Genomic DNA, 15,387 nt, shown 5'->3' with positions numbered 1-15,387 from the left:
CTGGAGTACCGGGATCAGTCCCGCATCAGACTCCCTGCTCAGCGGGGAGTCTGCTTCTCCCTCTGACCCTCCCCCTTCTCATGTGCTCTCTCTCTCTATTCTCTCTCTCAAATAAAAAAAAAAAAAAAAAATCTTAAAAAAAAAAGAATTCAGTACTAGGAAGTTTTGTCTTTACTTCCTTTCAAAATATGAGATCTATATAACCTTTTGTATCACCAAACCTTGCCAGGAAGTTGAAATCTAAGGTCTGTTTTCAACCACAGTGCCATCCTTGTCCTACTGCTAATAAAGCAAGCATGCTATCTTTCCTGCTACCTCCAATCTCAGTTCTTTGGTCTTTTAATTAATTGCACTTTTACCAGTTACTGTAAGTCTCAAGTCTTTTACAAAAGGACTAGGGGTAAAACGGACAAAATATATTGTTTTTTGAATGAACTCTAGATGCCAGATTTACAAATTAACACTTTAAAAATACAACTGGTTTTGTGGATTAAAATCTATTAACACAAGTTGCTACCAGCACCAGACTCCAAACAAATCTCAGATGGCAATGAAGTTCAATTCTTCAAGGTTTCCACAGTACCTCCTTAATCTTTCTAAACTAGTTTTGAAGGAAAGCCTAACACTCCTAAACTTAATCCTCATTGTAAATGCTCATCTCATTTCCATTATCATTAACAATACAAATCCTCCACAGTAACAGAAATGAGATACTGTCATCCTAAGACAACAAAAAGAAATGTTTCTTGCTGGAAATGGAGTTAGGGATGTTGGAAAAACAATTCCCAAAATGTACCATGAGTAACAGCCTGGAAACATTAATATCCAAGTTGCTTAAGTAAAATTTCAACCCCCAATTAGTTTCTTTAAAGTTCTTAAGTCTTTTCTACAAAATTATCTATAGTCCCCATTAATCACAAATGCAGAAAGAAAACCCAAGAAGCATGGTATTTTAGAATTTAAAGCATGTAACTAAATGGCTTACACAAAGCTTTTCTGGCTCAGAATAAAAAAATTCAAAACCTTACCTGAAGTCATTAATTTAGCACAGCTACTTTTGCTTGCATCATCTTCTACGATACGGTTTGTGCTCTTTTCTTTCCCAACCAAAGTTTCTTCCAAATGTAAGCATTTATCAGATACAACACTGTCTTCACCCACTGCATGACTAATTTTGCTATTAGCTTCAAGTACAGAAGTGACCTCTTCCAGCTGAGCAGCTTCACTAGATTCTGAGTAAGAGGAACCCTTACCCTGGGCTAAATTCTTTGAAGAAACTGGTAGAGACTCATCATCACTATCAAATCCAAAAGGATCTCCAGTATTTTCTTCTTCCACTTTAGGTTTCTTCGGAATTTCTTGGATATCTGGTTTGAAATTGGGCCTCTTCTGCCCTAATTTAGCCATAAACGTGGTCTCTCCCCATTTTGTGCTAAGGGTGGTCCGTTTGTTGGAAAAGACTTCATCAAATTTTGAACTGCCATTTCCTCCTTTCCTACTGTATGTTTTCCCAAATCTGGATGTCATTTTGACACCTGTTTCATATTCTCTGTGGAAAAAAAAAATGTAAGAATATATATAATCACCAAATACTTAATAAATGTTAACACTGAATATAAAAAAAAGAAACAGGGAGTCTCCCCATGGGGCTTTTCAACATTCAAGATATAAACCTTTAAAAATGGTTAAATAAATATGGGGAGGGTGTATAAAGAAAGGGGCTCATTTTTTATTCTATAGATTTCCAGATCTCAATTTCCTTATTTCAATGAGTACATATTCACAAACTACTTACAAAGTAAGCAAGTATAATGACTAACCAACTTATCCCCAAAACCCAATTTAAGAGCGGAACATCAGTTTTTTTAAGTTTCAAATGAATCTATGCACTATTCTTATAAATATCAGTGTTACCTTAAAAAAATAATCTGAATAGGGTTATTACTCCTAATATAAAATCTTAAACACGAAATGTTATTTTTCAGGATCTCAGAAATATCAAATAACTGACTAAATCAGGTCTTTGAAACTTCAGAGCATTTATTCAAATGAAGGGAAAAAAGGGAAAAAAGTCAGAAAAATGGTACTATTTTCTCATGTATTAGAATCTACAGCTTTTAAAACAATCTTAAAGATTCTGATTCTTGGTCTAATGTAGTTTGAACTGTGACTTGAAAAATATTCCCTAGTTTGTCATCTCCTTATTCTATCTTCCTTGTCCCTATAGTGCTGTGCTCATTTGCTGAAGTTACGTTTTCTGAAGCTGGTGAACTCCAGCATATTAGACTGGTCTGCTGATTATTAAACGAAGCAACAGAAACATGTAACTTTATTTTCCTCTTTGCTTTATAAGAGATAAATGTACTCACCTGATGTGTCTACATAATAATAAATACCATGACAAAAAAATTCAGGACAGTAAATCAAGAGTAAAACGTTTTTAAAGCAAGTTACAGTCCTTTTTAAACACTATCAATTCCTATCCATTTCCTACACTTCAACCTTCTAAAGTTTAAATATCGCTATATTAAATACACCTTTAAAAAAAAGAACAATTGTCTAGGTTTTGAAAAGAAAATCTTCATACCTTGAAATTTAAAATACAACTGACTTCTACTTTTGAATACATTTTGGTCTATTCTTTAAACACATTTTTCCTTTACTAACTTAAATTCTTGCAACTTATATCACTATAAACTTAATTTTATATATATTCAGTAGAGGATTTTTCTCTCTCATATTTGGTTAGAAACCAATTCTAATTTGACAAAGTTAACTATCATACAGATCTTCATTAAGAGAAAATAGTGTGAAGACCTTTTAACATGACACAAAACCTTTTCCTGAGAGAGATCTATTTCCCGATCTACTGTCGATTTACGATTTACGCTAAAGAATCTTTGTCTTTCCTGTTACATACAGTCTAAACAAAACTAAGTATATTTGGTATCTGTAAGAACAACAGAATGAAGTCATTTCATTCCTCCAAGAATGTAAAGCCTGATCTACAGACCTACATTTACATATACACCAACAAAGCTGGAACGTTTTGTATACAGTTCACGGTAGTAATCACCTAAAAATGTAGTAATCACCTAAAAACCAAAAATCTAGACTTGAGCTCCTTTGGACCCAGGAGGAAAATGGTCCTGGAACCACAAAGCATTCACTGTTGCAAGTTGAAAGTCTGCAAACACTTGATATAAAGGAGTTAAATATATTAAGCGATAAGAAAATCACGCTTTTGTTAAGAGTCCGTATCTTTTATAAATATATACTAAAATACTAATGAAATAACGTAAGCAATTCTCTAGCTTTAAAGGGTGTGGAACGGAAAGTGTGTAGATGAGAAACACTTAGTTAAGAATAAATAACTGTTGAATCTTAACGATTAATACATGGGTGCTCATTACGTAATATCCCCTACTTTTGACTTCCTTTAAAGTTTTCCATGTCTTTTTGGAAAAGTCACTAGACAGACAATTGTGATGGCATTATCTAAGCCTAGGGTGTAAAGTACGTATAAATTCAAGTAAGTGTGCAGACACAGTTGACATTATATTTTAAGTATATCTCAAATACACAGGCTGTCTTGCTCAGGCTTCAAACTCCAAAGACTTTCCTAACGAAAAAGGAAAGAATGATTCACAACTAAGTCTTTTTCGGTCGTGGGGCCCTTCCTTCTGCCTAAAGCCAGGTTGAATTTTCAGGAAAGTACGCTGGGATAAAAAGTCCTCACAGTTAACCCTCAACCAAGTGCAACGTCTTTAGGATCCCCAAGGGCTTAGAGGCTTCCACTAAGGAGTGAAAGCCGGAAAGGGCGAAGCTAACCACCCAGAAATCCTCACCTGGGGGCGGTCGGTGCACCCGGAGGTAGCGGGAGAGGCGGCCCCCTCCGACTGGAAGCTCACGCAACTTTTCTCCTCCCCACCCCCACCGCCAGGAACGGGATGTAGCTTCCGACGCCCCGGAAGCCTCTGCCACTGAATCCCCAAGGCAGTGTAAGGCCTCGGTGGAGGCCAGGGGCGGAGGAAAGACGGCGAAGGACTCAGGGCTGAAACCAACGCACTTGACGGCGCTTGGGGAGGGAAGTAAATCAGCAGCCGCCCGGAGGAACTCAGAAAAAGGAAAAATAAAAGAGGGAAAAGAGAGTTCTTCAGGTCGTTCCCCTGCCCAACTTCCCCAGAGGCTGTGTGGGTGAGACAGCAAGACTTCCAGACCCCTGCCTCCCCCCCACCCTCCCTCCGGGCCTAGGCAGCCGCCCGAGACCTCACTTACCCTCGGCGCCTGGCGGGTGCTTTGGCCTCGGGCCGCCTCCGCCTCTCCTGCTCCCAACGGCCCACGGACGGGCGCGGGAGCCCCGCGCGAGAGAACAGGGCCGGCTTGTGCGGTAAGAGAGGCAAGGGGCTCCGCCACCGTCAGAACCCGCGACTCCGCTCTGGGTAAATAGGAAACCCGGTGGAGGAGGGGGGGAGGAGCGGCGGCACCGCAACTTCCCTCCCCGCCTTGAGCGCCACCGGCCGGGCCCGGGCCTAGGCCTCCCTGGCCGCCGCCGCCGCCGGAGCCGGTACCGGAGCCCGCTACGTGCCCCCGCTAGGCCGCCGCCGCCTCCTGCGCCGCCGTTTCCGCCGGTGAATGGTCAGCGCTGGAGTTTGAACAGGGCCCTGAACCATCTCAACGCCATTTGCACTCCCGGCCCCCACCTCCTTCCTCCAACAGCCGCTCGCTCCGTCACTCCGCTTCCCACAGGCCCCGCGCGGCCGTCCGACCCCGCAGCCAATCGCGCGGCCGCTTACTCAAACCGCCGCGCAGGCGCCGCTCCCCGCATGCTCCGGCGCCCGCCATTGGCCCGGCCGCGGCGCCCGACGGGAGTTGTAGTCCGGGTCCGCGAGGTCGCTTTGCTCGGAACCGGGCGCGGGAGCGGGTGGCGGGAGGAGCGGTCGTGGCGGGCCTGACTCGCCTGGGCTCGGGAGCCAATTCCAGCTCCCGGCCCCGCCGGGAGACGCAGGTGCCGCGGGGGAGGGCCGGGGGGCGCAGTGCAGGCAGCTGTGTCAATCGTTTCCCCCCCAGGGACCGGCCGGTGTCTAGGGACGGTGGGTTGTGCAGCTGCGCCAGGCCTGCTCGGGCCACGGCCCGAGAGCGGGGAGGCGGGGAGCTCGCGCCTCGGAACCGCTCTCCAACCCGGCCTGGCGGGTGCTGGCCCGGCGCAGGTAACGACTGCGGGAACCGGGAAGCTCGGAGCGCTGGGCACCTAACGCGGCGAGTGACGTCCGTTCCAGCTTTAAATGCTCCCCTTCCGACCCCTCGGCCCGTACGTTCGTAGTTCTCGGGTCTGTCCCGCACCGGTTAAAAGTGACCCCGAGAATACTGGATGGTATTAAGGAATTATCGTTAACCTTCTTGGGTGTGATAACGGTAATGTGGTTATGTAAGAACTAAAAAAAAAAGACTAAAGTTTTGACGGGTAAAATGATTTCAAGTCTGGGATTTACTTGAAAAATAACTCATACAAATACCGGGGGAGGGAGAATAAAACAAACCAGCGGGGTGTTTTTCCACTGTTGCGTGATGCGTACACAAGGGCTTATTATTCCAGTCTCTCTAATGTTTCTGAAATTTTCCATAATGAAAAGTTTAGAGAAATGAACCAGTGATTGCCTCTGGGGAGGACAGGGAGGTGGGAGATAAGGGAGAAAAGTGTTATTTTACACTGTACACTCCTTTGTGCTGTTTGGGTTCTTCTTCCAGATCAATGTATTACCTATTCAGAAAGTTGGAAATTTGGGAGTTTCTGTCTTTTTTTAAAAGCTGCAGTGGGAAAACAGCGTTCTAAAAAGTAGTACAATCAGTTCGTGCTAAGAGAGGTGCATGATTCATCTGGCTTGGACAGCCCTGCTGTTCGGTGCATGATTAATGGAGATACACCTGGGAAATTAGAAAACTAATTGCTTCTAGTGAAAACCCCGCCCCTTCTTCCACAAAAGGATAATTTGCTTTGAATGCACCCAGAAGTTAACCAGATTTCTCCAATATATTCAGGAAACTCCGAATAAAGAAAAAATAGTTCAGAGATCATGCAGCCCTTCCCAATAGGAATTTAAGGTGGATTTTAGCATGGCTGACTTGTATTACTTTTGCAATACTCCTTGCAAAATTTATATTCTGACATTTACAATTTCCCAGATATCACAACAGTACTTTCTCTTGATTGTTTCTAAATAAATCAACTTTTGATAGCTTATGTGACTGGAAGTTATAACAGGTCTATGTATTCCACTGTGGGCAGTATGTGCATGACTTGTATTTGGGTCAGTTTTGTCTTTTTAAAAAAATCAGCATAGGATCTTATTTTATCAGTTTGTTTAGAGATTGCCAGCAGAGGTGCAAGCCGCACTTACCATAATTATTTAGATGACAGAGTGGTGGGTGCTAATTAAGGGGTAATTATCATCAGAGGCAAAGGCTAAGATCAAAAAGCCAAAAGTGGAGGAGAGACAACTGCAGGATCTTCCTGCAGAAGTGGTGCTGTGAACCCTCCTGGACCAAAGGATGTATTCTTTATGACCTGGCCTGGTAACTTGGCTGGGTCAGTGACTCCACATGAGGCTCAAATAGAAGAGTTAATTTTTTATAGAAAGAGACAATCCACAGCCCGTTTAGGGGCTTTTTGTGCAGTAGCTGTGTTATTGGAATTTGTGTAGTGTTAATTCTTGCTACTCAAAGAGTGATTCCAGGTCCGCAGCATGGCATAATCTGGAAGCTTATTGGGAATACAGAATGCCTGTCCCCAACTCCACTGAATCAGAATCTGCACTTTTAACAAGATTCCCCAGGTAACTGGCCCACACATTAAAGGTTGACAAGCCCTATTTTTTAAAGGATACCTATAAGTATACCTAAACTCTAATCTTTTTTGTTAAGATGGGGGAAGGGAGGGAGAGAACATTAAGAACCTATTATACATCAGGTATGATGCCAGGCTCTTCATTTGCATCCCTGCTTGTTATCCCTGTTTTACAGGTGAGGAAATTGAGGGGTTGGCATTTGCTCAAGTTATGGTAACTTATGAGGAAATCAAACATTTTCTTTTTTTTTTTTTAAGATTGGTCAGCGAGAGAGAGAGCACACAAGCAGGGAGAGCAGCAGGCCGAGGGAGAAACAGGCTCCCCACTGAGCAAGGAGCCCCATGCAGGACTCAATCCCAGGACCCCAGGATCATGACCTGAGCTGAAAGCAGATGCTCAACCAAATGAGCCACCCAGACATCCCCATTTTCTTAAACACTGGATACCCATTATTACTTATAGACACTGTTGAATCTAATAGAAAATGGTACATGATTTGAAAAGGAGAAAATAGTGCATGTGTGTTTAATCTGTGGAAGCTAGTATATGAATCCCGAACAGAGCTGTGCCAGGGCTCTCTGCTCTCCTGAGCCTCACACTAAAGACTGCCTATTCTAGGGCCCCCTCCTGGAGGAAGTCCAGACTGGGCCTTCAGGCAGCTCCCCTCGGGTGGACTAATACTTCGCTTCAGCTGCAAAAAGAAAATCCTGCCAAGAAAACTAATCGAAGAATCTGCCCTGCCATCACTGGGTCTTTGTTCTAGCCCAGGCATGGGACTTGTCACAACTGGAGTTGCTAAATGGAGCTGTGTAATCTTTTTCTGATAATGGGTAGTAAAATGTATCCCAATTTACAGAATTCAGAGAATTAGAAGTCAGAAATTACCACATTGGTTACAGGAAATTTTTCCTTGTCTTAGGATGGGGAGTAAAATTATAAATCGTAAACTTGCACACTGTAGTGGTTGTGTTACAGGGCCCCTACAAGATGAGAGCCAAGCCCTGCCCTTACCTCCCTGACACTCCCCAACCCTTCTCTTTTCAATTAGTCTATTCCAACCCCCCCCCCCCAAGCCTATTTTATTTAAATTGTAATAATCAGGGCGCCTGGGTGGCTCAGTCGGCTAAGTGGCTGCCTTGGGCTCTGGTCATGATCTTGGAGTCCTGGGATTGAGCCCCCCACGCCGGACTCCCTGCTCAGTGAGGAGCATACTTCTCCCTCTCCCTCTGCGCCTCTGCCTGCTTGTGCTCTCAAATAAATAAAAGTCTTTAAAAAGATAAAAATAAAAAATAAATTGTAACACCCTAGTCCAAAAATGCACATTATTTCTACTTAATTTTTCTTCAGGGCATTTATCTCATCTAATATATCACATATTTTTGTGTTTATGTTATATATTTATCTTCCCTATGAGGGGAGGGATCATTGTTTCCTGCTAAAACCTTAGCACATAGAAGAGTGTGTAGCACATAGTAGGTGCTCAACAAATACTTGTTTAACTGCTCCCCATTTATTTCCCTCTTCCATGTAAGATTGTATCTTGAGAGAGACTTGAAACTGACAATAACTTCACATAACCTGTAGCACCATAAATAGTTGACTGGGTTTTCCCAAGGGGGGGGAGGAGTGCTTTCTGGAGTTACCTTTTGTTCTTGCTTTGGATAGGTTTTCACTCTGAGAATGGAGAAGATGAATACTACTTTAATCACAATTACATTGTTTTCCAGCATAATTGGAATATGTTCTCTGGAGATTGTGACATCCTTTGGGGAATAACCTGCTGTCTAGGTAGTTGAAAGGCAAAGCAAGGAGAATTCCCTGGGGACATGTTGCCTAACAAGGACTGGTACCCAGCAACCTCTAAAAGTCTGGCTACCTGACCATCATCTCCAAGCAGCCATCTTTCCCCCTGGGGTCCTCACCCCTAATGCTCGCCGGTATCCTTCCTCCCCCCAACAAAAACCCTCCTGGGGCTTCCCATCACCAAGACTAAAATCCAAAATCCATCTTGTGGCCTATAAAGCCATGGGTGATTGGGCCCCCGATATTCCTATCCCTTCCCACCTTACCAAGCCTGCCTGGTCTACTGCTAGAACCTGCCAAACCAGCTCCTGCTTTAGGGCCTCTGTTCCCTCCACTAGTCCTGGAGATAAGCACCTGACTCACTCACTCACCTCTTAGGCTTCCACTCAGGTGTCTCCTCGGCAGCGCCTACCCTGACTGTGCTATTTTAGTTAAATCCCTCACCCTAACAGCCAAGCACTCCATATCCCCTTTCCCTGTTGTTTTTCTTCATGGTTGTCTTCATGTTTGTTTTACCTATTTGTTTATTATTTGTTTCCTTCCACTAGAGTATAAACTCTCCAAGGGAGGGACTGTTGACTTGTTCACTGCCAGATGCCCAGCACACCTAGAATAGGGCCTCACACACAGAAAGTATGCTGTAAACATCTGTTGACTAAATACCTCAGAAATGTGTTCAACTCTTCTATATCTTCAATAATTTTTTGTGTGTACTTGACCTATCAATAATAGCAAAAGGTACGCTGAAGCCTCCCACTCTAAGTCATTGTGTCAATTTCCTCCTGTAGTTCTATTTTCATTTTTATATTTTGAGGATATTTTATGGGGCACGTAGAAATTTAGAATTTTTTTTATAGCTTCCTGGTGGAATTGAAAGCTTTTTAAGTAATATGGAAGATCAATCACAAAATCGCCTGAATTTTCCATCCCTCCCTGTATGCACACCTTTTGTAATGTGACTTTTGCAGCTCCTCGCAGAATCTGGGCTGGCTTTATAACTTGGGTTGGCCCAAAGAACGTGGCAGAAGTGATACAGTTCTGAGCTTGAGTCTTATGAAAACTTGAATGCTTCCACATTCTCTCTTGGATCCCTGCCTCCACCAGGAGAACAGGCCTGGGCTAGCCTGCTGGAGGATGAGAAGCCACATGGAAAAGAGCTGAGGTCATCCTACACCAGTCACTAGCCACCAGACCCCAAACCATGCAAGCCAAGCCAGGATTAGCATACCCACCTACCTGACCTGCAGCTGCCCATAGATGCATGTGTGAGCCCACCTCGGGCCAGACCAACTGCCCAGATGACTTTAGACTCATGAGCAATAATAAATAGTTATTATGTTAAGCCTCGGCCTTTTGGAGTGGTTTGTTATACTGCATTATTGTGGCAATAGATAATTGATGGTTAATGCCTCCTCCTTTGGTTCTCAGCCTCAGAAAAGCTTTCCTGACTACCCAGGCAAACTAACTCAGCTTCCCAGTCTATAATACCACAGACTAACTAACCACTCTCTAAAATGATTTGTTTACTTCTTTGTTACGGGTTTCCCATACTAGACTGTCAACTATGTGAGGACAGAAACCTTGTCCATTTTGTTCCCTGCTGTATCCTCAGCACCCAGCACAGTACTGCTCTGTCCTCCGTGTGTTCACTGAGCGCTGGAAATGTGGCTAGTCCAAGTGGAGATGTGCTGAAAATATAAAATGCACACTGAATTTCGTATTAAAAGGCTTAGTACACACACAATAAAAGAATAAAAGTATCTCAATTTTACACTGATTAAATGCTGAAATGATAATGTTTTGAATATATTAAGTAGAATATGTTATTAAAATTAATTTTATCTGTTTCTTTTTGCCTTTTTTAAAGTGGCTACTAGAAAAAGCAAGTTTGTGACCTTGATTATATTTCTATCAGACAATACTGATACAGAATTTCAGCAAATATTTATCAAAGGAAAAGATTTTTTAAAGGCTTACTGAGGGACGCTTGCGTGGCTCAATTGGTTAAGCATCTGCCTTTGGCTCAGGTCATGATCCCAGGGTCCTGGGATTGAATCCCACACTAACAGAAAGGAGCCAGTTTGAAAAGTCCATGTACCATATGATGTTCTGGAAAAGGCAACACTGTAGCAGTTGGTGGTTGCCAAGGACCTTAACAGGGAACAAGGGGGGAACAATGAATAGTGAAGTGCAGGGGAATTTTTAGGGAGATGAAATGATTCTGTCTGGGGGCGCCTGGGTGGCTCAGTCGTTAAGCATCTGCCTTCAGCTCAGGTCATGATCCCAGGATCCTGGGATCGAGCCCCGCATCAGGCTCCCTGCTTGGCCAGGAGCCTGCTTCTCCCTCTCCCACTCCCCCTGCTTGTGTTCCCTCTCTAGCTGTCTCTCTCTCTGTGTCAAATAAATAAAATAAAATCTTTAAAAAAAAAAAAGAAAGAAAGAAATGATTCTGTCTGATGCCATAATTGTGGGTACATGATATTATACATTTGTCAAAACCCATAGAAGTGTACAAAGAGTGAAGCCTAACGTAAACTATGGACTTTAGTTAATGCATCATACTGGTTCATTGACTGTAGCAAATATACCACACTAATTCAAGACAATAATAATAAACTTGGGAAGGGAAGGGAAGTATATGAGAATTCTCTCTATTACATGCTCAATTTTTCTGTGAACCTAAAACTATGATTTAAAAAAAAATCTATTTTTAAAAATGAATTCAGGGCGCCTGGGTGGCTCAGATGGTTGACCGTCTGCCTTCGGCTCAGGTCATGATCCCGGGGTCCTGGGATCGAGTCCCGCATCGGGCTCTCTGCTCCTTGGGAGCCTGCTTCTCCCTCTGCCTCTCTCTCTCTCTGTCTCTCATGAATAAATAAATAAAATCTTTAAAAAAAAAAAATGAATTCACCCTTGCACAGCTACCAAAATGACTTAAAACATAAATTTAACAAACCACTTTCCTCTTTTAAAACGAGTTCCGTGACTCCCCACTGTCTACCAGTATAAGTTCACATCCACTGGGATTGGCTTTGGTGTTTGTAGTCGCTGCCACTTTACCTCGCCCCTGTTTCCAATTCACTTCTTCTCCAGCTATACCAGACAAGCCAATGGTCTTAGGCCTCCACTGCCTGACTCATGTAGCCCCCTCGACTTGGAAAGTCCTTCTCCCTCTCCACTTGTGGAACCCAGCAAGTCATACACCCTCCCATGTAGTCAATCATCCTCTATTCCTTGTTTCTATAAATTATAAATTAAAAGTAGATACAGGGGCTCCTGGGTGGCTCAGTTGGCCAAGCATCTGCCTTCAGCTCAGGTCATGATTCCAGGGTCCTGGGATGGAGCCCCATATCAGGCTCCCGGCTCAGCCAGGAGCCTGCTTCTCCCTCTGCCTCTGCCCCTCCCCCCAGCTCGTGCCTGCACTCTCTCTCTCTCTCTCTCAAATAAATAAAATCTTTTAAAAAAATAAGTAAGGGCTGCCTGGGTGGCTCAGTCGTTAAGCGTCTGCCTTTGGCTCGGGTCAGGATCCCAGGGTCCTGGAATTGAGCCCCGCATCAGGCTCCCTGCTCCACGGGAGGCCTGCTTCTCCCTCTCCCACTCCCCCTGCTTGTGTTCCCTCTCTCACTGTGTCTCTCTCTCTCTGTCAAATAAATAAATAAAATCTTAAATAAACAAATAAATAAATAAATAAAAGTAGATACAGAAAACCGGGCATATGGAGGTTTGGTCATACTGGAGCTTTGTGCCTCTTTCTAAGTAAGTTTGGAAAATGGATATGGAAATGTTGAAAAAGAAGTCTGATAGCCACAGGCAGGCTAGGGATTGATATCCTTGAGATGGAAACAGTGGGAGCAGAACAAGGCTATTTAATGTCAGTGAAGATCTGCTTGGGCTCATCTCCCAGGCAAGAGGTGGTGGGATACCATGCTGGGAGCAAGATCCATCCCAGCAGTGAGGTGGTGTTAGCTGACTGCCTGCCTCCAGTGATAGGAGACAGGCCACTGGGCTGTCACCTGCTCTGAAAGCCAATCTGCCTCTGACTGCCGCTCACCCAAGCCAGGATGCCAGGGTGATTCAATTTCAGATATTTCACTTCCAGGCCAGATGACAGCGTGGCAGGGAGAGTTCCCTCTCTACCGTCATACAGTGGAGCCTCAGGAGAACGTGTGAGAAGGCTTCCGGGTGCTGAGTTTACAATGCAGATTTCCCCATGTCTCCTTTCCAGGAATGTTCTATTTCTTTCATTTTATTTTATTTTACTTTATTTTATTATTATTGTTTTTTAAGTAAGCTCCACACCGGGGTCCAACACAGGGCTTGAATTCACAACCCTGAGATCCAGAGTCGGATGCTTAAACAACTGTGCCACCCAGGCATCCCAGGAATGTTCTACTTCTGATCACTTTGCCAATGGAAACTTAAGGAATACTGAACAAACATAAATGACTTGCCCAAGATCACTCAGGTACTTAACAGGTAACTGTTTTTATCCACAGGTCACAGGCATGAAGCATATGCTACCCTGGGTCTTTAACATCACACCAGGTAGAGGAACCCTATTCTTTTGCTGTCCTTTCCTGCCCAAGGTCTAGGCCCGCCTGGAGGAGTAAGGATCTGTTTGAGACCTCAGAGGTGTTTAGAGGAAGAGATCGGGTTGGAGTCAGAATGGTCTAGTACCTGCGGGAAGGTGTAACAAACCTGGGAGATCATGTATCTCTGAGCACTGAGGGTAGAGGGGCAGATGGGTGTTTACAACGTCAGGCTTATTTACCAATCCAAGGCCAAAGCACCTTGTCTTAACCAGGTGATGTACAATCTCTTCCCACCCTGTCCATTGGGTCCTCTGACAGCATCCAGGTGTTATCCAGAGGGGTGGTCCTCTACTATAAGCTGTTCCTCCTCCCTTCTCTGTGTCACTCATCTGGCCCAGGGGATCCACAACTGGCACTCAGGGCAGAGAAAATGCAGGAATTGGAATTTGTAAGAAATGCTTAGGAATAACCTGGGCTGGCATTTCTTCAGGTGACAACTCCAGGCTTTGGGTGGGTAGGAGGGCTCCTCAGTGAACCCCCACCCCTCTGTATACCCACCCAGGCTGCCCATAGTTTGGGCAATTGGGCAGCTCTTAAGATTCCCTGGGCTGAGGGGCCTCTCCCAGGAGAATGGGAAAGAATTCTTTCCTTTGTGTGACTTGCTTCATTATGTATGAGTGTTGCTGGCTCCCGTGGTTGAAAAATGATCATTCCTTTATTGGGTTTTCCCAGCTTGAGGCAAAAGCTTTTGGAAGACCAGGCTGTGCCTGGGAGGATTTAGTGGATTAAAGAATACTGAAGTTGGGGAATTGTGGGGACCTGGCTGTGTTCCAGGCCAACAATTCTGCCTCAGTCACCTCCATAGCCCCTCCCCAGCACCCACGGTTCCCGGGGCACGTGGAGTCAGACCTGCACAATTGGGACCCCAAATCCCGTGGGGGCACATGCTCCAATTTGCTCTCACCCTGCGAGGACGGGTGGCGAGTACATGATGTCCCCGTTCTAGAAAGGAGCAAGTCGATGGCTTGTATCATCACAGCTTACTCCATGTGAAGGGCTTGGAACAGTGGTGCATGGCAGAGTGTCAGCGCTCCCGAAGTGACCTCGGGTACTATTATCATCGCTAGCAGCTGGGCTGGGCAAGGAATCCGACTTGATAATATTTTGGCAATAGCCCTGACGAACTATCGAATGTGGACAGGGAAACTCACGCCAAGACTTCTGAAAAGCACCCGCTATGACACCCCTCTGGGTCCTCCGCAGGCGCGGTAGCCGAGCGTGTTACACTCAGGCCTACCCGCCAGAGACACCCAACCTCGCGGTGGTCAGGGCTACCCGAGGACACCCGGAACCCTAGCGGCCGCTTGGCGGTGGAACTGAGGGCGGGGCTCCAGCGCAGCAGGACGACAGCGTAGGAGGACCTGGGCGGGGCCTGGGCTTGGCTCCGCCCGAGCGCGGCCCCGCTGGCTCTCCACCTGCGACCTGGATTTCTCAGTGCCAGGCGGGGGCGGAAGGCAGCGCAGCCGGGGCCCTCAGCCTGGAGGGTGCAAATAAGGGTCTCTTCGTTGGGAAAACTTCTCCAAATCCTGGAATTGGTGCACAAAGCAGTCTTTTTAAAGCCAGTAGCCGGGGCTGTGTAATAATTTACCCGCGTTTGTCTACGCACACCTGCCTCTCTCTTTTAGACCGACCAATGTTTACCCTGTTCCCACCCAAGCCAAATGCCGGTTTGTTTATTAATCCCAGAGGTTTCAGCCGCCTTTCAATGAGACAGATCCCGGCCTAGAAGGAAGCTTCGAAACATTAACATTTCAAATGAAAGAGCTCGGGAGTTGGGGTGGGGAGCAGAGCGGGGGCGGGTGCCTCCGGCAGCTTCTACCCGGGGCTCCACTTTGTCTGGGGGCGGGACCTGATATTTACAAGACAGAAGGCGCCGCTTGGGCCGCCTTTGTTGTGCGGATGACCTCGCCCGCACTTCCAAGACTGATCGATGGCCCGGGGGCCAAGCGGGGCTGTCCGGCAGCGGCCCGGGGAGCGGATGTGGGGTGATGAGCAAAGGACGGTCCAGGAGCTGCCCCGGCCCAAGAGTACGTGGGGGCTGCCTTCCCCTGAGCGCACCGGCTCTGCTGTCCCGCGCTTAGCTCTCGAGCCGTTGGGGACCCGCTAGCGGCGGCAGGATTGGCCCGTCCACCCCCGCCTGGGCTTTG

General features: G+C 45.6%; 1 protein-coding gene across 4 annotated transcripts in view; it reads right to left on the bottom strand.

Moving 5' to 3' along the window:
- Positions 1-4,701, bottom strand: part of WAPL (WAPL cohesin release factor) — a 92,853-nt gene extending 88,152 nt beyond the window's left edge. Inside the window, exons 1-2 of one of the 4 annotated variants that reach the window (XM_036079320.2) lie at positions 4,279-4,701; positions 1,029-1,549 (exon numbers count right to left, since the gene is read on the bottom strand). In XM_036079320.2, coding sequence (XP_035935213.1) covers positions 1,029-1,527 — 499 coding nt within the window. In that variant the 5' untranslated portion in view covers positions 1,528-1,549; positions 4,279-4,701. Of the gene's footprint in view, positions 1-1,028; positions 1,550-3,848; positions 3,869-4,278 lie in introns of those variants that run through there. The other 3 variants (XM_036079319.2, XM_036079318.2, XM_078077488.1) reach the window with 3 other exon arrangements.
- Between the last annotated feature and the right edge of the window lie 10,686 nt (positions 4,702-15,387).

This window comes from Halichoerus grypus, chromosome 7 (assembly GCF_964656455.1).
Source record: "Halichoerus grypus chromosome 7, mHalGry1.hap1.1, whole genome shotgun sequence".
NCBI classification, from domain to species: domain Eukaryota; kingdom Metazoa; phylum Chordata; class Mammalia; order Carnivora; family Phocidae; genus Halichoerus; species Halichoerus grypus.
The sequence above is the reverse complement of the archived record's forward strand: the minus strand, read 5'-3'. Positions and strand labels throughout refer to the sequence as shown.